Source organism: Sprattus sprattus (assembly GCF_963457725.1).
Source record: "Sprattus sprattus genome assembly, chromosome: 12".
Lineage (NCBI taxonomy): Eukaryota > Metazoa > Chordata > Actinopteri > Clupeiformes > Clupeidae > Sprattus > Sprattus sprattus.
The window spans coordinates 4,731,251-4,757,160 of record NC_137910.1 but is presented as its reverse complement, the minus strand read 5'-3'; the positions used below and the strand labels follow the sequence as shown (position 1 = coordinate 4,757,160).

The following is a 25,910-nucleotide window of genomic DNA, read 5'->3' as shown; positions in this document are numbered from 1 at the left end:
TATGCTGAGTAGAGTATGCTGAGTAGAGGATGAGTATGCTGAGTAGAGGATGAGTATGCTGAGTAGAGGATGAGTATGCTAAGTAGAGTATGCTGAGTAGAGTTTGCTGTAGTCTGTGCATTGAAATGCGTAGAGCATTTACTCTCTGCAGCATTATGAAGTAGGAATAGACGTAATAAGTGCACAGTTCAAGATAAACATTCACTTCCCCTCAAACATACAGTGACATCTGAGTGGTCATGTCCTGTCAGAGCATTTTCCTAATGACTCACTGTTACACGCTTATCTTGTGCCATGTGTAATGTCACCCGGATATAAGCCCACTTGCTTCAAACTAAATTTGAATGTAGATAGCTTTGTTGGCACGACATCCTATGAAAATGAGATAATATACTCTATGACGGCGTGCTGTTTCACAGAATGTTATGGTTATGGGATGAATTGTCAACATCAACCTATGTGTAAAATGCAAACTGTAAAATGCAAAGATTAAAAGACCCTTTCTTTATTCTTTCTAATTTTCTCTTATCTGTCGTCTTCTCCTCCTCCCCCAGTTCTACTGCGCAGTCGCTCGGTGATGCAGGGTGACGACGTGCTTCTGCAGTGCGAGCTGAGCTCCAACGTGGCGTCGCCCGAGTGGATGCTGGGCGGCGAGCGCCTCACCGGCTACGGGCTGGACTCGGGCCTCCGCGTGGGCACAGACGGCCTGCTGCTGATCGCCGTGCGGCCCGAGCAGAGCGGCCGCTACAGCTGCTTCGCCCTGGAGAACGCCGTCCGCGTCCCCATGGCAACCTACGACGTCGCCGTCCTCACGGAACGAGGCCCGGTGCACCCTCCCCCCGAGCCCACGCAGCCGTACGAGGACCTCGCCGTTGCCGACGCCTTCTCCACCGAGCCTCCTCACGCTCACACCGTCCACGCCCCCACCCAGAGCTCCACCACCACCCCGCGCGGCACTACCAACGTCCCGGTCGCCGCTCCTCTGCCCCCCCGTTCGGACTTCCTGTCTGTGAAGAACATGGAGGCCATGTACCTGTCCCTGGTGACCATCCTGGGGGGCCTGTGTCTGGTGCTGACGGTGGTGCTGCTGTACGTGGGCTTCTGCGTGAGCAGCAGCCGGGGCAAGTACTCGCTGTCCCGCGCCCAGCGCCACCGCTGCGGCGGCGCCCTGGAGCTCCGCACCGTCTCCTCGCACTGCAACGGCGCGTGCCGGCCAGGAGGGGGTGACGACGTGCACACCGAGGGCCTCCTCCAGATCGTGCCCGGCGAGGCCTCGCCCGTTAAGGACCACACGCTTCCGCCGGCCCCGCCCTTGCCCCCGCCGCCCTTGCCCGAGGCGGACTTCGCTAACGGGCTAGCGGCGGCGCTGCCCAGCGTGCTGAGGAAGATGAACGGGAACAGCTACGTGCTGCTGAGGCAGAGCGAGAGCGAGAGCAGCTCTCCGCTCTACTACTCCTTCACCGAGGAGCTCAACCGCATCCTGGAGAAGAGGAAGCACACACAGCTGGTGTCCGCGCCGGATGAGAGCTCTGTCTAACCCGTCTGCCTGCTCACAGCGCCCCCTCAGTGGTTGGAAGACTGAACTGCAGCCACCCCCCGTGAAAGTCGAAAAGTGGGAATGCCGTGACTATTTCAATACCTCCCCCCTAACCGTGCAGCTAGAGGTCCTACACTGTCATTAAATGTCACATGCACATTTTTAGTGTAAAAACATAAATTGGCATGAACGAACAACATTCCCCACGCAAATTGTGGGCTCAGAACAACGCACTTCAGAGACTTCCGAAAGGAAACCAACCTTCTGGAGTTTTCTATGGAGTATCTACCTCAGCCGTTAGCAGCACCCACCCCATGTTCCTCTTCGTCCGTGGGGAAGAGTGAGACAGAGGGGGGGGTCAGCGGGGTCACAAGAGAGGCTCGGCAGCATACGGACTTAGGAGTACAAAGGCGTGATCCTCAGAAACGGCCTCAAAAGCCGTGGCTGTGGACCGAGCAGAACTTTGCCCTACGGGAGTGTTCGGGCGGCACCGGGACTTAGCCGAGGCTCGGGGGATGAAAGGAGGGCTTGGCTGAGAGACTCTGGCCCTGCTTTACTCATCCGCTCTCCAAACAGAGGCAGCTGGCCAAAAAGACAGGAGGGACGTGCTCCGTGTCTAAACCAGCCGTCTGCAATACGACGTCTTTGTTCTTTTTGATGTGTCTTATGAAATGTGCTTTTTTTTTTTTTTGCTCTTGTAATTTATGATAACACTAACCACACTGATATGAAGTAAGATAAACTGACAACTAAACAGTGTAAAATCCACTTGAACTCGTCTCCACTTGAACTCGAAGTCTCAGCAACACGAGAGACTTGGATGCTTACAGTATTAATCGTTTGGATGCACTTTATGAGTTCTGGCCTTGGGTTTCTCAACAGTCACTTGTCAGAATTAAAAGGGACAGTTGGAGAGAGATGTGACATTTCTGAACACACGTTCACAACCGTTGCTGGAGTATTATCATGGGATGGAGCAGCAGCGCCAACACTGATCGAAACTGAGTGGGTGAATTCATTATTCGTCCGAGAATGGATTTATACAGGAGCCACCGGACATCAACGACTAGATTTATATCAGCAAGCCACTGGATCACTTCGAGCTTGGCATGTCGAGCTAGTAACATGGATTTATAGGATAGCTTCCATATGGGAGCGTTGTTGTTCACTCTGGGTAATCTGCCACTAGATCTACAGACCACCTGGATGGCCAGAGACTCTCGGCTTAAAGGGGGAAAGAAACACACACCCCCCCCACCCCATCTACACTTCCATGAGATCAGTCCTCCGCACGCACCCTCTCTTCCTCGATCCCTCCTTCCCTCCCTCCCTTCCGTGGGGGGGGGGGTCAGTGGTGACTTGGTTTCCATAACAACTGCAAGTAGCAGAGGTAAGCAGATGATGTTGACCTGCCAGCTTCCTCCTCTTCTGAAATGAACTTGTCGTCGCTCTGCTCTCGTACTGACAGCGTCTTGGCTCTCCGCTCTCCACTCATGCTGGAGAGAGGGAGCTCTTGTCACGAATATATCACAGTTCACCCGCGATGTTGGGTGGGGGTGGTGGTGGTGGGGGGGTCTAATTTGGCAGCACCAACTGAGTAGAGGGGTCTCAAGGCTGCTGTGGTGCTTGTGTTGTGTTGGCATCTGGCCAGATATCATTTCTCTCTCTCTCTCTCTCTCTTTCTCTCTCTCTCCCTCTCTCTCTCTCTCTTTCAGACTCCTCTCTCTCTCTCTCTCTCTCTTTCAGACTCCTCTCTCTCTCTCTCTCCCTCTCGCTCTCTCTCTCCCTCTCCCTCTCGCTCTCTCTCTCTCTCTCCCTCTCTCTCTCTCTTTCAGACTCCTCTCTCTCTCTCTCTCTCTCTCCCTCCCTCTCTCTCTCTCTCTCTCTCTCTCTCTCTCGGCTCAGTGCTTTCACCTGTTGTGCTCAGCATGTATGGAGACATGGAGGCCTTGACATGCTGTTACTTGGTGAGAGCAGAAGGAGGAGGGGGGGGGGGGGGGGCAGCCTGATGAAGCTAGTTGTGTAGCTCCCTCACAACCTTCTTCTTACATCCTTCTCTCTCACGTTTTTTTTGATGTCTTTCTGATATTGGAATTCTCTCTTTTTTCCCCCCCTGTTGATTCTCTCTCCCTTTCACTGATTGTGATTTTCTGCCGCTGCTCTCCCGTCTCTCATTCTCACTTCTCGAGTACTCCTCTTCTCTATCATTATCCATCTGTCTGAAGCCTTCCCTTCTTTCCATCTGGCTGTATTTCATTCGTTTTTCTCATGGCCTTACAAACCTCTCTCTCTCAGTTCCCAGCAGAGCACAAAGCCACAGGTTTTCCTGCCAGCACTCAAACGCCAGAATGATTGTTCTCCTTCAGATGATATTTCATCCTGCCCTGGCCGAGAGAGTAGTGTTCAGACCCCCCCCCCCCCCCCTTGAGACATCCAGATACGAATGTGAAAAACCTTAACATGTGTGTGACTTGATCAGACAAGCCATCGCATGTTCAGCACACACATCTACAGCCCCATCAGGTCTGTGCTGACACCGATAGGGCTTGGAAAGAATCCAAGAAGGCAAACCTACATGAAGGATATGAAAGGAAAGATGTGAGATCGACAGCAATCGAGCAATGGTTTAACACTGACACCCAAATGAATGAATGAAATGCATCCGGATCAGTTGAACTGCTATTATTATTATGATTATGTTAAAAGTTGTATCTATCTATCTATCTATCTATCTATTATAAACATCTGTGTCTACCTGTGTAGTTCAGGGAGTGTTGATGGCAGTGTGTTGTGTACGACACGGCAAATATACAGTCAGTCTGTACCAGTATTTATTTACGGCCCAGCAGGAACTCTAACCATGGCTTCCACTTATTATTGCCCACGCTTAAAGTCACAAACGTTTTTTTAAACATGATTTAAGGATTTACCTATCTATATGAAAGTGAAAATGTTCCATGATTGCCTCCCAGTTCCACCACAGAGAGCGTCTTTACAATGAGACGTATATGTCCACTCAAACATACAGTATGTACGCGCGTGTGTGTTTTTGTATAACAGGGCTGTGTCTGTCTTATCTCTCAGATTTGAGGAGTCGTGGGCTTCAGAGACATGGGAAGAGGATGCTTGAGACCGTAGACCAGCTCAGGCCACTCCTGCCCCGTCCTCTGCTTCCATCACAGGCCTTAGAGAGGTGCTCCAGCCAGCGCCATGGAGCCCCTGTCACAGGGAAGAATGGATGGGGATGAACTGAATGGACATGTTTCATGGACGTGGGAATGAACAGTATTTCAAAGGGACATTGCATAGTGCATTACTGTTATAATTGTTGTTATTCCACAAGCCACTACAGAGATCGTCCCTGTCCGTCAATCAGGTTCTCAATCTCGCCACTACTGGATATCTAGTGTTCTTTACAAAAGAAAAAGTCATTTATATTTATTTTGTTTTGTACGGTTTTATTTGGGTTCTTACTTGATGTTTGTTGTTTTATAGTTGTGTAAAACAGTTAAACACTGATTTGGTTGATAGTTGAGTTGCATGTCAGTCCTCTGTGCATGCATGTCTGTCACTGAGTTACCTGGGATAGGACACCAGCAGACACATCCAGAGACATCGCGCTGAAACGCTCTTTAGCCTTTAAAATCAGTCCCTTTTAGAGCCATTCAATACATAGAAATAACAATACAACACATTCCTATTTTTAGCTCGCGGTTATCAGAATTCTGCAGAATATATGATTTATTAAAGTCTACAGAACATTGTTAAAATCCCATGCACTAGACGCATGACAATACTCTGTGTGAGGTATCCTCTCTGGTAAGATTTATGTTGTTCATATGATGCTAGGCTGCTAGGTTTCACTGTAGCTTAGAATACTGTAGTGAGATCTCCACTCTCCCTTTACCGCATGTAAGCTCCCTCAAAATGAATACCAGGAGAGTTCTTGATGGATACCAATATACTGGCCGTAATCCCCCCGGTGAAATCACCAGGGCCTGGACATTAATACTCATTTCCTGAGAGGGTAGCTGTGGGAACAAATGCAGCTCACCAACAGAAGGGAAGAAGAGGAGAGATGAGAAAAAGGAGGGGTAGAGCAGAAGACAGGAGGAAAGGAGATGAGGGAACAGAGGATAAGAGTAATTAAGAAGCTTGGCCCACAAGGGATCTGGGACCACAGGCTATGCTCCCTATCTCATTTTCTCTAGGCAAGCCAGGGCGAGCACACTAAGGACAAATGTAATACATGCTCCCCCCCCAATACACATACATGCAGAGAGACACACACACACACACACACACACACACACACTTACACACTTGTGTTTCCATGCTCTATTAACATGTTAACACACGAGGTATGTCCCAGCGGGTTCAGCGGGTGGGCGTGATGACTTATCTGTTTACACTGTAGTCGAGTGAACCCAGCGGTTTAATAAACACCTTAAACTTCAGCTTACTTTGGCTCTTGGGTCTTAACTCACTCACACACACACACACACACACACACACACACACACACACACACACACACACACTCTCTCGGGTCTTAACTCACTCCGGGAAGGAACCTGCGGAGGAGGCCTATACCCACGTGTAAAGTTTCCAAGCAGCACAGCCTCCAACCCCTAACCCAGCTGCTGGAGGTCCCCACTTGGCTGGGTTATGTTCCATGGAAAAGGGCACTACTCTGCTGCCTTTGAAAAGAATGTCACTCCTGAGGAAAGGTAATGACTGTGTTGGACATCCCCCCTGAACCTCATTTCCACTTGCAGAGTAACAGAGACATTAAAGGCCGATTTATGCTCAGTTACATAAGCGTAAGCGCAAGAGGCCGCGCAAGCCCCTTGCGCGCCCCTTGCGCATCTTTTCACGTCTTGCGTGCGTCGGCCCCTTTTTCTAGAATTGCGCCATTTTACGCAAGCCTATTGTTCTGGGTGTGAATTGCTTGGCAACGCCCCCAACGCAACGTGTAAGCACCTAGCAATTCATGCTCAACGCAGAACCAAGCAAGGGCCTTAAGAGGGGCTGTGGTTCCAGGTAATGCTTTCCGTGACGGAGTAAGGGCGAGGTGAGTGTGTGGAGGTAAAGTACATTGTTAAGTAAGCCAGTCGTACACGGTGCCTCCCTCACTCCGTAAACAGAAACTAAACCCTGTTGTAATGGGGGGGGGGTGTGTTTTCTTAGGTCCAGCTGGAACTGGTTGTACTGCTTGGTACATATCTAGACAGCTAACTTGTTCCTTAATGTGATGTATATTATTTGTTCCTGTGTGGAAGAGAGAATTCAAATATGTGTTGTTTGGAAAATGTGTGCAGGTGAATGTGGGACATGTACTACTGGCTTATTTAATTAACCAGTTTAAGACTCCAGTGCTTTGGCCCCCCAACTCCTGGGAAGACACTCCTTATTCCATATCTACTAACTGAATAACTACTATTTGTCACGTGATGACACCTCCGCATGTAGATCACCAGGGCAGAGACGAGAGGGACTCCTCCACCCCATCTCACCTCTGCCTGATTCAGTCTGCACTGATGGACCTTGAGCTGGTTGTGTCATGACACATAGGGAGGCACCAGGGGCCATCAGATAGGCAGAGTATCAGGCGATACTCCCCAGGCTCCAGTGAGGCTGAGGAGAGACGGCCTTTGGCATTGCAACTGCTGCCCACTCTATCTGTCTGTGTGTGTGTGTGTGTGTGTGTGTGTGTGTGTGTGTGTGTGTGTGTGTGTGTGTGTGTGTGTGTGTGTTAGTGTGTGTTAGTGTGTGTGTCGAGTTGCTCTGTCAGTTCTGATTGGGTAAGGAGTGTTGGGTCAGTTCTGATTGGGTAAGGGGTGTTGGGTCAGTTCTGATTGGGTAAGAAACTGAGGAGTTTTTTTCGAGCAGCCTGTGATTCACAACCTGACAAGTAGGACTTCACAAAGTGCTAAGTCTTGTAAGGTGAGACAAACCCGGGGAAGTAAGGCGCTCAACTATTTTTGTACTTTCGATCCATCAATTCAAAAACTTGAAACATGTAGATTACCGGTATTTCAGTTTATCGCTCCATGACGTCTGACTGGTGAATTCATTAGATACCTACAGAATGAGGACAAAATAAAAAGAGCTTCACACAGAACAAGAGAAAAGACCTGCTTTTAGTGTGTGAAATCACACTTTGCTTCTGTGCGTTGGCGCCGACCACATACATATTGTGTACGCGCTCAGTCTATTTGTCCCATGGCTTACCCACTACAGACCCCCCTGCCCTCCATTGACTGAAGATGAACTGAGGCAGTGCTGAACTGAGGCAGAGGCTGTGAAGGACCACGGGACCCAGGCATCTCCAAACCTGTCAGTCAACTGCCTCTCGTGAATTTCCCCAAGGTGGTTCCAAGTGGGAGCCATGAACAAGCGACTTTCTCTCTCTTCACTCTCTTTCTCTCTCTCCTCACTCTCTTTCTCTCTCTCTCTCTCTTCACTGTCTTTCTCTCTCTCTCTCTTCACTCTCTTTCTCACTCTCCCTCCCTCTCTCTCTCTTTCTGTATCTCTCTCTCTCTCTCTCTCTCCTCACCTCACTCTCTTTCTCTTTCTCTTTCTCATGAGTTTCCCCACGGTGGTTACAAGTGGGAGCCATGAACAAGCGACCCTCTCTCTCTTCACTCTCTCTCTCACTCTCCCTCCCTCTCTCTCTCTCTCTGTTTCTTTCTCTCTCTCTCCTCACCTCACTCTCTTTCTCGTGAGTTTCCCCACGGTGGTTACAAGTGGGAGCCATGAACAAGCGACCTTCACTCTCTCTCTCACTCTCCCTCCCTCTCTCTCTCTCTCTGTTTCTCTCTCTCTCTCTCTCTCCTCACCTCACTCTCTTTCTCTTTCTCGTGAGTTTCCCGACGGTGGTTACAAGTGGGAGCCATGAACAAGCGACCCTCTCTCTCTTCACTCTCTTTCTCTCTCTCTCTTTCTCTCTCTCGCTCTCTCTCTCCTCACTCTCTTTCTCATCCTCTTACCCCGTGGAGGACCACTCAACCACTCTCCCTGCACAGATGTATAAGCGGCCACTCTCGCGCGCAGCAGACATATTTGGCCTGTTCTGCACGCGGTGTTGCAGACGGTGAGGGTCGGGGAGAGAGCGCCGATCACACCAACCGGAGACACCGGCTCTGCCAGATTCTCCGCCCCTCTCTCGGCTCTAATGAAACAGGTGCCGCAGAGATTCCTCGCTGTCTACGCTGGTTTATGACTCAGTCTAGTTTAAATTCCAAAGATGCAGTGTCTCGGAGCCCCTGAGAAGGCTGGGTGACGGTGGAAACTGAAGAAGGAGGAAGGATTTTTTTTTTGTTCAACTGGGTTTTAGACTAATCTCTTCAGCGAAGAGTGTCCACTCCCCCTATCCTCACGCTTCCTTTCTTTCGTTCTTCTTCTTTCTCTGCCTCAGGTGCGGGGGATTAACTCTGTTTTAAGAACTCTTTCCGTGTAATGCGAGATGTCTGTGCTGAGTGGCGGCACGGACACACACACACACAGACACTCACAGACACTCACATACACACACTCACACACACACACACACACACACACACACACACACTCACACACACACACACACACACTCATACTAGGAAGTGGGCAGAGCCGTCTTTATACTGTGTAAAATGTTGCTAGGCAACCGTGAAAAAGGAGGAAGACAGAGAGACAGTCTTAAATTAGATGTAGCAACAGTCGCCAGGTATCTGGCTGAGGTCCATAAGACTGTATGGGATAGAGGCTGTCTGGTCAGGGGCAGGCGCTTCCCCACTGTGCTGGAACAGACTGCTGTATTCCACCCTAGTGAACAGATCCAGTCGAGATGAATCAACACAGACGACACAAACTGATCATGTTTATCTTTCGTTCTCTTCCTCTCCCTGTGACGCTCTTCTTGTGAGAGGAAACCTATTGCTCGGTCCTACCCACTAAATCATTTCAAGGTTATCCCACAGGTAGACAGAAGACGGTAATAAGAGAGTCAAGCGCCAAACAAACAAAGAGCTCCTGCTTTTCTTTCTCTACGTCGCATTGCAACTGCTGCCCACTCTATCTGTGTGTGTGTGTGTGTGTGTGTGTGTGTGTGTGTGTGTGTGTGTGTGTGTGTGTCGAGTTGCTCTGTCTTGCCAACATTCAGCCCACCATTCAGGCTGAACCTGTGGTTTCCAGGCAACATGTCCCTCTCATTGTCGACTTCAACAGACAGGATCCTGTCATGGCAACAAGTGTATGGTGGATCTTCCTTCTGAGATAAAAATAATAAAAAAAACCTCCCTCCCTGACACTGAGCTCTGTTTTGACAGCGCTGATTAATGTGCAGTACGTTGGTGGTGTGCCAGTGTTGAGAAGCCAAACATTCACTGAGAAATATTAGAAACAGCTTACTGTGTGAGCATAAATATTCACAGCCGATTGTAATTTAGGGAATTCAGATGCATAATATATTCTGCCTAAATTTGACTTGTACTTTGTGGGTGAAAGGTACAGAGCAAATATGAATGTAGTATTATTTTTTTTGCAACTGGAGGCCAAGGGACTTGTGTTGATTTGGCAGTTTGTTCAGAAAGGACCTTTGCTCATGGTGATAACCTAGTGGCCAAAGAGGACTTGGCTACCTCAGGGCAGTGTATGACTGTGGGAAACTGACAACTGTCTACAGGAATTACATTATCAGCCAAAGCTGCCTCATGGCAAAACGTCTCAATCAATGTTCATGCACACAGATCTCTGTCCATGTGTTTGAACAATGGAATGGGCAGATTTTAAAATATAAAGTGGAAAACTGATTTAGGAATTTATGTAATTTTTAAACCGTTGTGAAATCTGACAAGTCTATGACAGGTATAAGAAAATGAAACGTTGTCTAGATAACATTCTTAGGGAAATCTCATTGATTACGCTCCAACAGTGTCATGGGTACAAATCGTTTGCTTACTACGCCACCTAGTGGTTTATTTTTTACAAGGACATGGAGAGGCACAGGGACCAATGACACCGCACTAAATTATTACAAACAAAACGAATAGGAAGGATATTAATCCGAGGGATGGAAGCGTTCCTAACGCTGGACTAAATGAATGGGATGACGTTTTTGGAAAAAATATATCTCGGGTCCACATCGAAAAGATAGTGCAACTGCTTCCATGACATGGTTTGTTTAAACGAAATTAGCTATTAAAAAGTTTGAAGGTTATTACTGTAAACAACAATGAAACATAATTGTTTTAATATGGCTAGCTAGTAGGCTATGGTTTTATGCCGGTTGTTGAAACAAACTTCACAAAAAAAGTCACAAAATCTCTCAAAGCTCAAAATATACCAGGAAAACAGTTATGAATCGTCATCAGCAAGAGTTTAATAAAAACAAAATTGGAAAGATGGAAAAAGTACAGTTTAGATTAAACAAAAGAGCCTGTGTCAAAGATGATGTCACTGTAGTTTTGTTGCGTGTTTTGGTCTATTTTCCACGTAGGTTACATTGCTTTACACTCTGTTAGCCTACCTTCTGACAAAACAAAACTTTCTTCACCAATGCTAAAGAACAGTGTGTGAGGGACTGATCAGATTTCACGCCAGTGGAGAGAGTAGGCAAAATTCAAAGTGACAAACATCTGCTACGTAACTTGTAAACACACGCTCACAGAGGAAGTGTCAAAATGAAGCTCTCATGTAGAGGTTTGGGTGTCACTCTCGCTCTACGTAAGTTCAAGTCCATAAATGTTCAAGTTAAATTACTCTGGCCTGGGGTTAGTTCCAATAAATCTTCCAAATACATTCTCGCACAAGTCATTTCCCGACAAGCCACATCAGTGTCCAGGGCACCAAAAAACACTACAGAACGAGATCACACAGTCCACTTCAGACATCGTGTCTCCTGATGTGTTCCTAGGCAGCGCACACAGCAATACCGAGCCCCACACGACACGCAGGTGTAGTGAGAAAGAAACCCGCAGATGGCACAGAAATGCCGCTGCGGCATTGGCGAAGGCTCGGCGCAGGCGGTCAGGTAGTTCGGTCCGTCGTTCTCGCTCAACTCCTCCTCCTCCAGAAGAGCCTGGAAGTTTTTACGGAACCGCTGTTTGAAGTGATCGCCTCTTGTCTTCCTTCTCCTTTTGCCCGCAGATTCGTCATTCTCGTCGAATTGTGGTAGCCGCTTGACGAGCTGCGGAAGACTAGCGTGCGGGTCATCCTGGAAATTATCCTTTTCCAATGCCTCGAGTTGACGATTCAAACGCCGCTGTCGCGTGGCACAGTCCAGCACTCGCCTCTGACCGGGATCCTGCGAGCGTACGGAAATCTTTTTCTCCATCTTAACGTGGATATCAGCAGAATGAGACAAGTAGATGTAGGCTGTATCCCTCGCGCATCCCCGAAAAAGAAAATAGGAAATGACGTGTCTTTGGTCCGTCAGAAAAATATTGTCGATGTGAAACACGAGTCTGAAAATTTCAGCTTTGCACATGTTAATGAGCTCTATCAAGCGATTTTACGGAAAGTTACTATCATTTAACTCTGTCATTAAGCTTTATTTGTAGCCTCCATATTCATATACATGCCTATCTCTGGCGAGGCAAACTCAATATTTAAAAATGTCGAGTGGTTTCCCACGGACATTGTAAGGATACACACGCATAGATGGTTGGTTAGTTTGGCGGCAGATAGTGAACATGCAGGCCAGCAGGGGGCATGAAACGTTTTTAAACTAGACGTAACGCAAAGCGTTACAAAATATGACCGCCGAACTGTTCAGTAGGTTTTGGCACAGAATGAGTCATGGTTGTCAGTGTGTTTGTGTGTTTTTATGTGTTTTGTGTGTGTAAATTGGTTTGCGTTTCATTTTTATGTATTAAAGGAATTATTTGTGCATGCGTACATATGTCCACTGTGTGTGTATGTGTGCATACAAATGTCTACTGTGTATGTGTGTGTATCTGTTGCAGTTTTGACTATGCATTATGGTGCAGTTTTGACTATGTCAGCCAGAGATACCTGCAATTACATCACCTCATGTTTGCTTTTTCATTTTTAAGTTGGTGGCGCTATACATAAAATGAGTGGTTATGGGATGGGTTGACATAGCCCCTTTAGACAAACATACAAAAAACATGTGGCCCTCCTAAACCAACCCGTTTGAAAATCGGTTGAAAATTCAGCAAGTTCTGGTTATTTAAAAAGTACCACTACCAACACAATGTTAAGGGGGAGTGAGTTATACCGTCCTCAAAATGGCAGAAATGTGCGGACATTCGACTCCGTCAGCCAGAAACGCAGGCAGGATATCTAGCCTTTATATAAATATCTATGGATGCGCTATCCAGTTTATTTTTGAGATCAGTGGTCCAGTTGCTCTCCCATTGGTTCTCATCCCTGAGCACAGAGTGCAGCATGGGAAGGATCACTGTATCCTGCAAGGGGTCAGAGGTTATGGATCAGGAAGTGTGTGAACACTGAGGTGCTTTAGAGTAAACCCTCTCTGAGCTCAAATCACAACCTGCTGACAGCATACACCACTGAGAGACTCATTATTCAAACTAACTGGAAGGTGTTATTTGCTGGCCCTTGTGATCTCCTGCCCAGAATTGCTAGTAGTAGTGGATCAGTTTGCCCAAGTGCTGTATTTCCTTATGCATGTCTTCTGCAAATATCTGTCCCCAGGGGCTGCTCCCAAAGTGTACTGCAGATGAGATGATCAGCAGGAGACGCAGGAAGTCGATGTCATCGTGGCTTAAGCGCTGTCCTAGCTTGCTGTGCTTGAGAAGCTACTGCTGTTCATCTAGTTTCCTCTTCTTGCTCGTAAACAAAGCTATTTTCCATCTGCCTCTTCTCTGGTAATGTGATAAATAGTTATTTTGCACAACAAATACAATCACAGATAAATTAAAAGATGATGGCGATCTCTGGCCCGGATAAGTAGCATGACCAACATTCCTGGACACAGGGGGCCAAAGCTAGGCTACCTGCCGGCAGTGCTTTGGGCTTTGGTGACCTCTGTGCAGAGAGGCAGAGAGTGCGCACCTTTGCACACACCCAGCCTGCACCTACAGCCCACACCTCAATACCAAAACAAACAACTTGGAAAGTTCGGCAACCTGGTTGAGAGGGGAAAGGGTATGGTGAAATAGTGTTTGTACAATGATGAAATGGTGTTTGTACAATGATGAAATGGTGTTTGTACAATGGTGAGCACTTCTCCCCTATTCTTCCTTTCTATCTCTGTTTCTCACCCTCTGTTTTTCCATCCATCTATTACTTTATCCTTTCATCACCAACTATGTTACTGTGTTCAGAGGTTGTGAGACGTAATAGCATGTGACCTTCTTGTGTGTACAGAGATCATCCTGAACAATGCCAGCAGGTAAACTGGGCCACAGGTGCTAAGGAAAGTTCACCCAATTACAATTATTCACTATGTAGACTCCTTTACCCAGACTGTTTTGTCCAAACTGACAATACAGTACAAATATAAGTATGCGTGTTGTATTTCATTTCAGAGTAGATTATCTTTATGATGGAGAATGTGTTTCGTTATAGCTAAGTATTAACTTTAAAAGTATTGTTAGGTAGGTAAGAGACTTTGAGTTACTCCCATCATACAAGGCGCTGAAATAATGGGGAAGAACTGTGTCAATGTTCTAACTTTGAAACTGGTAATTTATGCCTCCCTTTTGTGTCCCATGTTAGCATGTATAGCTGTTATCATTCCAAAAAACAAAAATGTGGTCCTCCTAAGCCCTTCGGTTTTCGAGATATTCACAGAAAACCGAATCGCCCCAACCTCTTTAAAAGGGGTCCAGTCCGACGGGGGTGCAACGGATCAAAACGAAAATCAATGATTCCACGCTAATCTAGTGGGGCTACATGCCCACCAAATGTCGTGCACCCCGGTGTCCGGAATCGTTGACAGAAAATCGGCCGGCTGAAAAAGAAGAAGAAAAAAATCACGACTACAATGAAAAAATAACGTCTACATCTACATTATATAACCGCCATAATAATGATCATGGAGATGTTATTGATTAACTCTCCTTTCTACTTCCTGTTGGGTTCTTTCTGCATAGGTAGGACTCTGCCTGCCTCTTTGTTTATATCGGAGTCCTGAACAGTGTAGGCAGTTAGCGTATGGCCCCAGGTGTCCAGGAATGCTTGTCATGCTGCATATCCAGGCCAGAGATCAGCAGGCAACTCAGATCTGTGTGTGTGTGTTGCACCAGCCTTAAAGAACTTGGCAACTATTTAGGACAACACATCGTATGTGCTAAGCCAGTATGACTAAACCATTAAATTAACGGTGACAATAAATGTTTTTATATAAATACCACAATACAATATAGCAAAATAGTCTTTTATTCTTTAAATTTCACATGAATGCGAAATATCTGCCAAACTTCCAGTTGCTCATGTTGTTGGAGTGAGTTATGAAAATGTGGACTGCAGGCTTCCTGGCTGATGGTGTATGGACAGGGTTAAATAGAGACCCAGTGCTAGAGATTACACTACTGTTTGCTCTTATCTGTCTGTCTTACCTCTGTCCCACAACAGCAACCACAACAGCTCCTCCCATTTCCTTATTTTGTCAACACATAAAAACCTCTCCGTCCACAGAGACTTTGAGAAAAGGGATAATCAGAGAGAGAGAGAGAGAGAGAGAGAGAGAGAGAGAGAGAGAGAGTAACTGATAAGGTTGAGGCACCGGTCAAGATCCCAGAATACGAAATCACAAACAGGAGAAGGAAAGTATTTTAACCCTTTGAAGAGTTAGTTTAATTATAAAGTATTCTAGAATTCTACCATGTCAATCTAGAATTTAGTTAACAGCCGTTTGAAAAGGTTCCATGTTTTCTTTATCACAAACTACTGTCTTCAGCCAACAGTCACACATTTCTGACTGTTAGGCATCCTGTCACCAGTAGCTACTGATTCTAGAGGAGGTGCAGAAGTCACTGGTTCTAGACGGGAAGCAGCCACTGGTTCTAGAGGAGGAGCTGCAGCCACTGGTTCTAGAGGAAGTGCAGCAGCCACTGGTTCTAGAGGAGGAGCAGCCACTGGTTGTAGAGGAGGTGCAGCATGTCTGAGTCCAGCATGCTGCTATTGGCTGGCCTGGTGCTGCTCCTGCTGCTGGTCTGGAGGAGGAGGAGGGGGGGACGGGGGATTCATCTGCCCCCAGGACCCACTGGTCTACCCCTGCTGGGAAACCTGCCCCAAGTGGACAAGAGAGCCCCCTTCAAGACCTTCATGAAGGTGAGGTATATCCATGTATTTCTACTCAATTAGCCCATTGGTTCCATTGCACTTCACTTTGGATAAAAGCATTAGTTTGCAGACATGAAGCCTATACTGATGTTATTATGTTTGCCTGTTCATTTAAAGGTACAGTGTGTTGTATTTAGGGGGATCTATCAGCAGGAATATAGTATTCATTGATAATCATGTTTCGATTAATGTATAATCACCTTATGAATTATTATGTTTTCGGTAGCTTAGAATCCTACATGTTTCGGAAAGGGAAGGGTGATGGGGGATTCAATTGGTTGCCTGCTGCAATCTTACGCTAAATGCCACTAAATCCTACACAATGCACCTTTACATTTTTATACTCAGTACTTCAACTCATGACAATAGGAAATCTATGGTGGCCAAATTCTGCAAAGAAACACAATGTAATGGGTTTACCTTAAAATGAAATGGTTGATTTTATGATTGACACATCTGTGGTTCAGGCTGAGCTGCCTGTTTAATAGTACTGGCACAATGTCGGCTAGTTTGGCTGGGGCAGGGACAGAAAGCAGAGAGAACTTATACATTACCAACTGTGGACTTCAGCGAGCTACTCTTGCCTGCTGTTTCTTTGCTGCTTTTCATTGTGTAGGAATTGTAAATGGTCAATGTACAGTCGTGGCCAAAAGTTTTGAGAATGACACAAATATGCATTTTTACAAAGTTTGCTGCTTCAGTGTCTTTAGATATTTTTGTCAGATGTTACTATGGAAGACTGAAGTATAATTAAAAACATTTTAGCAAGTGTCACTGGCTTTTTTTGGCAATTACATGAAGTTAATGCAAAAAGTCAATGCAAAAAGTTTTGACCCTTCTTTTTCAAGACCTCTGCAATCCGCCCTGGCATGCTGTCAATTAACTTCTGGGCCACATCCTGACTGATGGCAACCCATTCTTGCATAATCAATGCTTGGAGTTTGTCAGAAATATTTTTTTTTGTTTGTCCACCCGCCTCTTGAGGATTGACCACAAGTTCTCAATGGGATTAAGGTCTGGGGAGTTTCCTGGCCAATGGACCCAAAATATCGATGTTTTGTTCCCTGAGCCACTTTGCCTTATGGCAAGGTGCTCCATTGTGCTGGTAAAGGCATTGTTCATCACCAAACTGTTCCTGGATGGTTGGGAGAAGTTGCTCTCGGAGGATGCAAATATTGACTTTTTGCATTAACTTCATGTAATTGCCAAAAAAAGCCAGTGACACTTGCTAAAATGTTTTTAATTATACTTCAGTCTTCCATAGAAACATCTGACAAAAATATCTAAAGACACTGAAGCCGCAAACTTTGTAAAAATGCATATTTGTGTCATTCTCAAAACTTTTGGCCACGACTGTACAAGACTTGTCCCATGTCTTAAAACGATATCCCTGGTTGACGAAGGTGAGGCATACTGTATTGACATTTCTCTCTCTTCAATTGGCCATTTGCATGTCCTGCCTTTGGTCTGGAACCATTTCAGATCACTGCAAGAAAACTAAGTCATCTTACAGCGATACTTTGTCACTTTTATTGCCTGTACAGTGTCTTAAAATGGCCCTGATTCAGTTGGTATGAACTAGCACATGTTGCTCTTTCTCCTCCATGCCAGTGGAGTAAGCAGTATGGGCCGGTCATGACTGTGCACCTTGGGCCCAGACGGTTTGTGGTTCTGAGTGGGTACCAGGCAGTGAAGGAGGCTCTGGTGGACCAGGCGGATGATTTCGCAGGAAGAGCACAAATACCATTCGCTATCAAACTGCTCAAGGGATATGGTGAGATATATCACTTCCCTATGCTTAATATGTCCTCCTCATGCATTTGTAATTTAGAGCACTCCCATTGTTTTAATGTTTAGTGCATTTTGAAATCAGCTACTACTGGGTATATTTGCACTACAATAAAGAAAGCTGTGAATTTAAATGGGAGACATTAGACATGGATTAACTATCAGTATGATTTTTTAACTTGTATTAGTTGACTATTACCTATAAGTTGACTTGTGTGTGGTGTCTTCTCAGGTCTGGCCATCAGTATTAGTTTGTGTATTGTGTATCCTATAAGTTGACGTGTGTTTGTTGCCTTCTCAGGTCTGGCCATCAGTATTAGTGTGTGTTGTGTATCCTATAAGTTGACTTGTGTTTGTTGCCTTATCAGGTCTGGCCATCAGTATTAGTGTGTGTGTTGTGTATCGTATAAGTTGACTTGTGTGCGGTGCCTTCTCAGGTCTGGCCATCAGTATTCGTGTGTGTGTTGTGTATCCTATAAGTTGACTTGTGTGCGGTGCCTTCTCAGGTCTGGCCATCAGTATTAATATGTTTGTGTTGTGTATCCTATAAGTTGACTTGTGTGTGGTGTCTTCTCAGGTCTGGCCATCAGTATTAGTGTGTGTTGTGTATCCTATAAGTTGACTTGTGTGTGGTGTCTTCTAAGGTCTGGCCATCAGTATAAGTGTGTGTGTTGTGTATCCTATAAGTTGACTTGTGCGTGGTGTCTTCTCAGGTCTGGCCATCAGTATTAGTGTGTGTTGTGTATCCTATAAGTTGACTTGTGTGTGGTGTCTTCTCAGGTCTGGCCATCAGTATTAGTGTGTGTATTAGTGAGGTGTCTTCTCAGGTCTGGCCATCAGTATTAGTGTGTGTATTAGTGAGGTGTCTTCTAAGGTCTGGCCATCAGTATTAGTGTGTGTGTTGTGTATGCTATAAGTTGACTTGTGTGTGGTGTCTTCTCAGGTCTGGCCATCAGTATTAGTGTGTGTGTTGTGTATCCTATAAGTTGACTTGTGTGTGGTGCCTTCTAAGGTCTGGCCATCAGTATTAGTGTGTGTGTTGTGTATCCTATAAGTTGACTTGTGTGCGGTGCCTTCTAAGGTCTGGCCATCAGTAACGGTGAGCGCTGGCGCCTGCTGAGACGCTTCACACTGAGCACGCTCAGAGACTTTGGGATGGGCCGCAAGAGGATGGAGCAGTGGATTCAGGAGGAAAGCCGACATCTGCTGGAGAGTCTGAGAGAAACCAAGTGTAAGTGAGTGTGTGTGTGTGTGTGTGTGTGTGTGTGTGTGCCTGAGAGAGAATTGCATGTTGTCCTGTGGAGAATCGAGTGTTAGTATATGCAAATTAACCTTTGCCACAAGCCCATGAAAATTGGTTTCATGTGAGAATCTTACAAACATTATTTGCACCACAATTTTTCCTCTTCATTCTTCACTCTTTTTAAGTGTAATGTTCTTGTTAGAAATACCATTATTATTCTATCATAATGCTGTTTGCTCCTTCTTTACATCTCTCTTTCTCTCTCTCTCTCTCTCTCAGCGACCCCAGTTGACCCAACATACTTCCTGAGCCGTGCTGTGTCCAACGTGATCTGTGCTCTGGTGTTTGGACAGCGCTTCAGCTACGATGACGTCAACTTCCTGCGTCTCCTGCAGATCATCTCGGCTACAATACGCTTTGGGAGCAGCCCCTGGGGACCGGTATGAACACTGTCTTGGGACAGGAGGGGAGAATGGACACAGAAAGGGAGGGAAAACGAAAAGGATATAGGGAGGAATGGATGGAATGGATAATAGAGAGACAAGAAGACAAACAGAGAAATATGTTAATTTACTTAGAACAATTTACTCTTTAAATCTTGACAAAATGTTCCTGCTAATACATACTTTTTAAATTTCCACAGACTAAAATAAATGTTCATTTCAATCAATCAAATCAATCTGGTTTAACATTCAGTTGTTGACTTGTAGATCGATCAGCACACTATGGGCTCAGATACACATACGCGTCTTTTTTCAGGCAGAAACGCTTCAGTAACGCCTTGGCAAAGTGCGGCGGCCAAAACAGAAGCGGTGCGCTTCCCTAGCCTGGCCATTACCAGCCTGTGACTCCATTTCATTCCGTCTTTCAGTCTGGGCCAACCCAATGCATTTTGGTTTCCGAGATCGGCGGGTGCTTATCTTGAGGTTTAAAATCATTGGAGTTCCCTTAACCAATCAGCAACGTTTAGTAAGCATTCGGTAGATTAAACTCTTCCGAAAGCCAGTTGGGGGAAGAGCTACGACGTCCTTTCCAATCATAAAACTTACAAGAAAATACTCTTGTTCTCCTTTTAATTTTCTGATGTTCTCGAGAGTTGAGACAACTTTTCCGATAGCTTTTCGTGTCATTTCCTCCAAGGCGAGTTTTGCGTCACAGCTCTGAACTGTTCGCTGATTGGTCCTGCAAAATTTTGAGTTCTGGAGACGATTGTCAATGGGGTTGGGCCAGACTGAGTATGAGCTTGAAATCAATTCAGGCGGAAATACGTAGGCTGGTGTCACCAGGCTAGCGCTTCCCTGCCTTGCGCTGGAAAGTTGAGAATAGTTCAACTTTTAAGCGCACCTAAAAAAGGCTTCAAAGACGCAACGCGTGGTAGAGAAGGGGGCGCACGCTTTAAACGCGCCGTACCATAGGAATCAATGCATTTGCTCGCGTCCTGTTTTTACAAAAACGCGTATGTGTATCTGAGCCCTATGTCACCCAGTGCGCTTTTCTTCTCCCTCCACAGTTGTACAACCTCTTCCCCAAGCTGATGGATCACCTACCTGGTCCCCACCACACTGTCTTCAGCCAGATGGAAGAGCTTAAGGTATTTATTAGGGAGAAGATTCACCAGCATAAGGAGACACTGGACCCAGATAACCCCCGAGACTACATCGACTGTTTCCTCATCAGGCTCGACCAGGTCAGCTTCCAAATAAAGTGACTACACGTTCCTATATTCCTTGTATAGACATTTTACATTCCAGTGATAACCAGAAAAATGTTAATGTAAGTTAATCTCTAACTATTAGGAGAAAGACCTCCCAACAACAGAGTTCCACTATGATAACCTGATAGGAACGGTTATGAACCTTTTCCTGGCTGGAACTGAGACCACCAGCACCACCATCAGATACGCCCTCATGCTACTAATAAAGCACACAGACATTCAAGGTAGGACACACACACACACACACACACACACACACTTACATATAGATCCAATCCATATCTGTCTAATTCAGGACAAGTTATATCTGTTATTTTGTCATTTCTGCACAGAGCACGTGCAGAAGGAGATTGACACAGTGCTTGGCCAACATGGCATCCCACAAATGGAAAACAGGAAGTCCCTCCCCTTCACTGATGCTGTGATCCATGAGGTGCAGCGCTATGTGGACCTTGTGCCCCTCAATGTTCCCCACTACGCCACCAAAGACATCTCATTCAGGGGCTATGCCATCCCTAAGGTACACCTTGAACCTGAAATGAAGGTTTAATTCCCTGTTTGGTTTCAAAAGTGCCAAACTGCTCTGATTGGGCAGAAGATTACAGGGGCCAGCAAATAACACCTTCCAGTTAGTCTTAATAATGAGTGTCTTAGTGGTGTGTGTTACCAGCACTGTCAGCAGGTTCTGGTTTGAGCTCAGGGGGTTTACTCTAAAGCACCTCAGTGTTCAAATACAGTACTTCTTGATCGATGACCTCTGACCTCTTGCAGGATACAGTGATCCTTCCCATGCTTCACTCTGTGCTCAGGGATGAGGACCAATGGGAGAATGCCTGGACCTTTAACCCTGAGCACTTCCTGGACCAAAATGGCAACTTCAAAAAGAACCCAGCCTTCCTTCCTTTCTCTGCAGGTATTGAGAGTCACTAAGATGGGCGACATACTGACAGCAACTACAAAGGCTCTTGAGACTTTTGGCTGTATATATCTTTCATATATTGTTTAAACAAGGTCACGAAACCTGTAGTGTTTTAAATACTTAGCTCTTTTTGTTCCAGTCGATCCAAGTCTACATAATGATCAGTCATGGACCAAATGTTCTGTGTGTGTGTGTTTGTCAGGTAAGCGGGCGTGTGTTGGTGAGTCACTGGCGCGAATGGAGCTCCTGCTCTTCCTGGTGTCCATAGTGCAGCAGTTCCACCTCAGCACCCCTGGAGGACCATCCAGCATTAACACCAACCCAGAGCTCAGCAGCTTTGTTAACGTCCCCAATCAGTACCAGCTCATTGTCATCCCCCGCTGACCAACCCTGGTACTGCAGCCCACCGTCAAACAGCCTCCTCCAACCGCTTCACCTCTGAAGAACATCATGCAAACTCTTGTTTATTTACCAGAAATGATCCTTGTATAATAAAGTCCAGGGCAGATCGAAATTACACAACTTTTCAAGACTTTAATTTGTGTTTATTTTGACAATAAGTAATTTTTTGTTGAAACATTTTGTGTTAGTATTCATTAACTACTTGGTGTTGAGATGGCTGGTTTGGTACCCTGTAGATGCAGGTTTGAGGATGGGTGGGGTAACTGCTCTCTCCCTTCACTACATGTGGTATCAGAAGTGGAATGGCTTGCCATGAGGCTTTTCATAGGGATGCCTAGTGTGTGAGCTGTATGAGGGACCCCCAGGACCCCTGTGTTAGGGACCCCAGAGATGGGTGAAGCACTAGTGTGTGGGACCCCCAGGTTAGGTTGACCCACTGTGAGGAACCCCAGAGATGGATGAAGCACTAGTGTGTGGGGCACCCTGGGATGGAAGAAGTGCGGTGGGTGGATATGTGAGGGATGCCTGTGTGTATGAATTGCTTGGGTACGCCGTCACTGAGATAGCATAGTGATGCCCCACCTGGACTCTAAGCTGGTGCAACACAACGATGCAGCAGGAAACTGATTCTATTCTGTGCAATATCTTAAGAGAGACAGTGGACAACATTCACAATATTATTACATTTCTGCTGACGATGCCTGCCTCAACTGCTTCAGTGGAAAGGTCATTCAGCTGCTTCAGACATTTAAAGACATATGAGAAACGGTCTAACAGAGACATTGCCTCTAATAACAGGATTGGCTCTAATCAGTATTCAGAAAGACTTAAATACATTACACAGAGACCGTTTTGAAGGAGTGTGACACAACAGGGACCAGGAGAGTCAATCTTACATTGATATGTAAAACCAAGGTTGGGTTACTGTTGGTGCATATAATGACACAACAACAAAGAAGCACATTTGCTTCAGTATTTATCTGATCAACATTCATTCTTTCATCCAAAATGCCTTTGAAATCTGTGGATGCAATCAATCCGTCATCGGGTTCACTGCTAGCAAGTCAGCAAAGAAAATGTGTTTCCGAAAAACGTACAGCTGCGTTTATTAACTCAAAACTACAGCAACATGAGAGCCAAATCATGCTATGACTGGGCCAGTCCTTTAAACTACCATCAAGTGGGCTAAGTTATATATTAATAATATTTCAATATAATGTTTCAATCAACCTATTTCTTTTCAATCATGGATTGTTTTGCGGTGCAGTCTTTGTCCCAGTCTTGTCCCATGCTCCAGGTGCTCTCATTCCCCTCTATTTACATCAACAGATGGTTACTCAATGATGACAATGAACTGCTGCGAATTACATAGTGCAGACAAGAAACACTGATACCCACTACTAAGATATATCGGAGGCAGGTCTAGCTGGTCTTAGACCTGTGGGGGGGTGTGAGTGACGTCAGAAAATGCAATTTTGAATTACTCAAAATCCTTACCAGCACAAACGATAATTTTTACGGCACAAACCAGCACAAACCTAGCACAAACGAACAGCAGTGTTATTTTAATATTTTGAATGAGACGGGGGGCCAACTTCACACAGGTCAGTTTTGGTACTCATTATTCAAACCTGTTGAGTCATGGAGCCCAAGCAGCATCCCATGTCCTCATCCACATCAGGGCCTCCAGAGACCACTCTCTTCACCCCTCACTGGAGGCCCCTGTCAACCCTGTGACCATCACTGATATTAGAAAGTTCCTGTCCTCCAGAGTGTTATATATCTAACTAGATATATGTAACTAGACTTGTACTTGTACTCGCTATACTAAGCAGTAAAGAGACGGACACCGTGATTCATCCCACGTTCTTTATCTCTCAACTCAACTCGTTCATGCAACCACATTACATATTATCAGTGTAACGTAAGTGCGCCATCTAGTGGCGTGGTGTAATAGCAACAACGAACGAATACACAACACAGAGGAATGCCCTTCCAGGACGGCATCAATATGATCAGTATTTTGCATTTTACAAAGAAGTATTGCACTTAGATTTTGATGAATTGTATAAATTTAACTTGGAAATTTGGTAAAAAAATAATTTTTATGGATTTCATCGTGAAAACCTTGAAGAAATATTTGTAAAAATACTCTTCAGAGAAGGGAAGGAAACACGATCCCAACAGGTCAATAATAACACTTTTTTTTTTTTTTACAGTAAATGTGATGTTTCGGTAGTGACAATTTTTGGAAGAGGAAAAACATTCCAACACATTCTGAAAATACAATATAAAAATTGACGGTTCTTTTACTAGATATGTGTACTTTAGATATGGTACAATATACATACGGACAAGGTTTTGGGAATAAAACATACAAAATTTCAAAATATTTCAGACCTGACTTTGCACCAATTCGGTAGAATGGCCCGTATAGGCCTACTTATAGGCCTACTGTGGAGCATTTCTCTCTCACACTCAAACAGGGCCTTTTCTCCCAATGGGCCTATATGCCATTTAGTCACCACACCATTCATTCCTGATCATTCTCATTTTCATTGACATGAACTGACAGTAAAGACAAACACAGAGAAAGGCTACTCTGTTATGATAATATTTATTGCTTTCACTATAATAATGCACTAAATGTACTAAACATGACTTCCAAGGTAACTTGTGTAATAAGCTTCAGAAAGCCAAGCTGTATGAGATTATGTTGAAGATTGTCACTGAATAGAACATAGACATAGAACATAAACAAAAACAATAGCAGATCGTTTTTCACCCACAAAAACCTGACCTAAAAGCAATGTCACAAGGCAAATACAGTGGCAAATACTGTCACAATGATTTAGCAAAGAGTAAAATATGATATGGAATACTGTATGAAGCAAATGAGTGATGAGAACAGACCAACAGTGATACAGTATCATAAGTTGAAAGTCTTAAATAGACTCGAACAACAGCCGTGTTCAGTTCTATGTGTTGAATCTGAGCGGTATTGGGTGTAGTTCAGGGACTGATCCTACTCTCTATATACACACTGTGTTTCGGTTCTTTGCCTGATTGGTTTCCCGCTGCCGACATTGAAGTTCTCGTAAACTTTGTTGGTGTACACTACGTTGGTGCAGTGGCGGCGCCAGGGGGGGGCTAGGGGGTGCTAGAGCACCCCCTAGATTGGCCATAGCACCCCCATAGCACCCCCAAGAAAATAATGGTTTATTTAGGCCTATTATTGTTATTTAATTTCATTCTGAGTTCTTAATAAAATGTATTGTGTGATAATAATATTTTAATCACAAAAGAAAATAACAGATTGAAATAAACAGATTGTTCACGTAGCACGACACAGACACGTTGCGCGTGAACGTGATTGTTCAATGAGTAGTAGGCTAAGTAACAGTAATCCTCGCGATCGGTCAATTCTAAGTCAAGCGCTCACAAAATCACGAAAATGGATCGGTATTTGATCCGCAAATTTCCTCGAGTTGAATAAGATGTTCAAGAGGAAGAAAAATGCAAGAGGTGTTGGATTCTGATTCTGATGTAGAAGAAGAGGAACATCCTGGTCCAAGTCAACCCTTCACCTCTACTGAGGGCGCTGCTAGCCACGCTGCTAGCACCCTGGGTGACTTAAGCATGAGGATTCAGCAAACAGGGGTAATGTCCGCGAGTTGCTATCTGTAATTGGAAAATTTGATAAAACCGTTCAGAAAAAGTTAGATAACAACCCGTCAAATGCAAAGTATGTGCACCATGACGTGCAGAATGAGATCATCAATGTAATGGCAGAAATGATTAGGAAACAATTAAGGGATGTTTTAAGCATAGTTTTGTGCGCACTTTTTGATACACTTTTTGATCTCTTATTATTGTGGTTTCTACTGTTTGGTCTCATTCATGTTTTTATTGATTGTGACCTAAAATAATATAGCCTACACTTTTTGAAAGCATTTCTGACTCTTTGCCTTTTTAAGTTAATTCTATCTGATATTCTAATCTGCCGTCTTTAGTTAGAAGTGTATTGAACTTGGTATGTTTAGTTTAA

The 25,910-nt window shown here is 45.2% G+C and overlaps 3 protein-coding genes across 3 annotated transcripts in view; 2 read left to right on the top strand and 1 right to left on the bottom strand.

Annotated features, from left to right (window-relative positions):
• LOC308372927 (semaphorin-4G-like) overlaps positions 1-1,575 on the top strand; it is a gene marked incomplete at its 5' end in the record, with an annotated part of 32,747 nt that extends 31,172 nt beyond the window's left edge. The window contains one exon of the mRNA XM_080848282.1: positions 555-1,575. Coding sequence (XP_080704408.1) covers positions 555-1,537 — 983 coding nt within the window. The 3' untranslated portion in view covers positions 1,538-1,575. The remainder of the gene's footprint in view (positions 1-554) is intronic.
• A 9,427-nt stretch (positions 1,576-11,002) lies between these two features.
• Positions 11,003-11,855, bottom strand: LOC308373742 (zinc finger HIT domain-containing protein 1-like; the record flags this gene model as incomplete). The annotated part of the gene is made up of 1 exon (XM_080849372.1): positions 11,003-11,855. One exon carries the CDS (start codon positions 11,853-11,855, stop codon positions 11,391-11,393), a length of 465 nt encoding a protein of 154 aa, XP_080705498.1. The 3' UTR covers positions 11,003-11,390.
• Positions 11,856-15,625: 3,770 nt separating this feature from the next.
• Positions 15,626-21,844, top strand: LOC308373027 (cytochrome P450 2G1-like; the record flags this gene model as incomplete). Its single annotated transcript, XM_080848422.1, has 9 exons — positions 15,626-15,784; positions 17,408-17,570; positions 18,666-18,815; positions 19,107-19,267; positions 20,338-20,514; positions 20,624-20,765; positions 20,874-21,061; positions 21,313-21,454; positions 21,663-21,844. The coding sequence occupies 9 exons, from the start codon at positions 15,626-15,628 to the stop codon at positions 21,842-21,844; spliced, it is 1,464 nt and encodes a 487-aa protein (XP_080704548.1).
• Between the last annotated feature and the right edge of the window lie 4,066 nt (positions 21,845-25,910).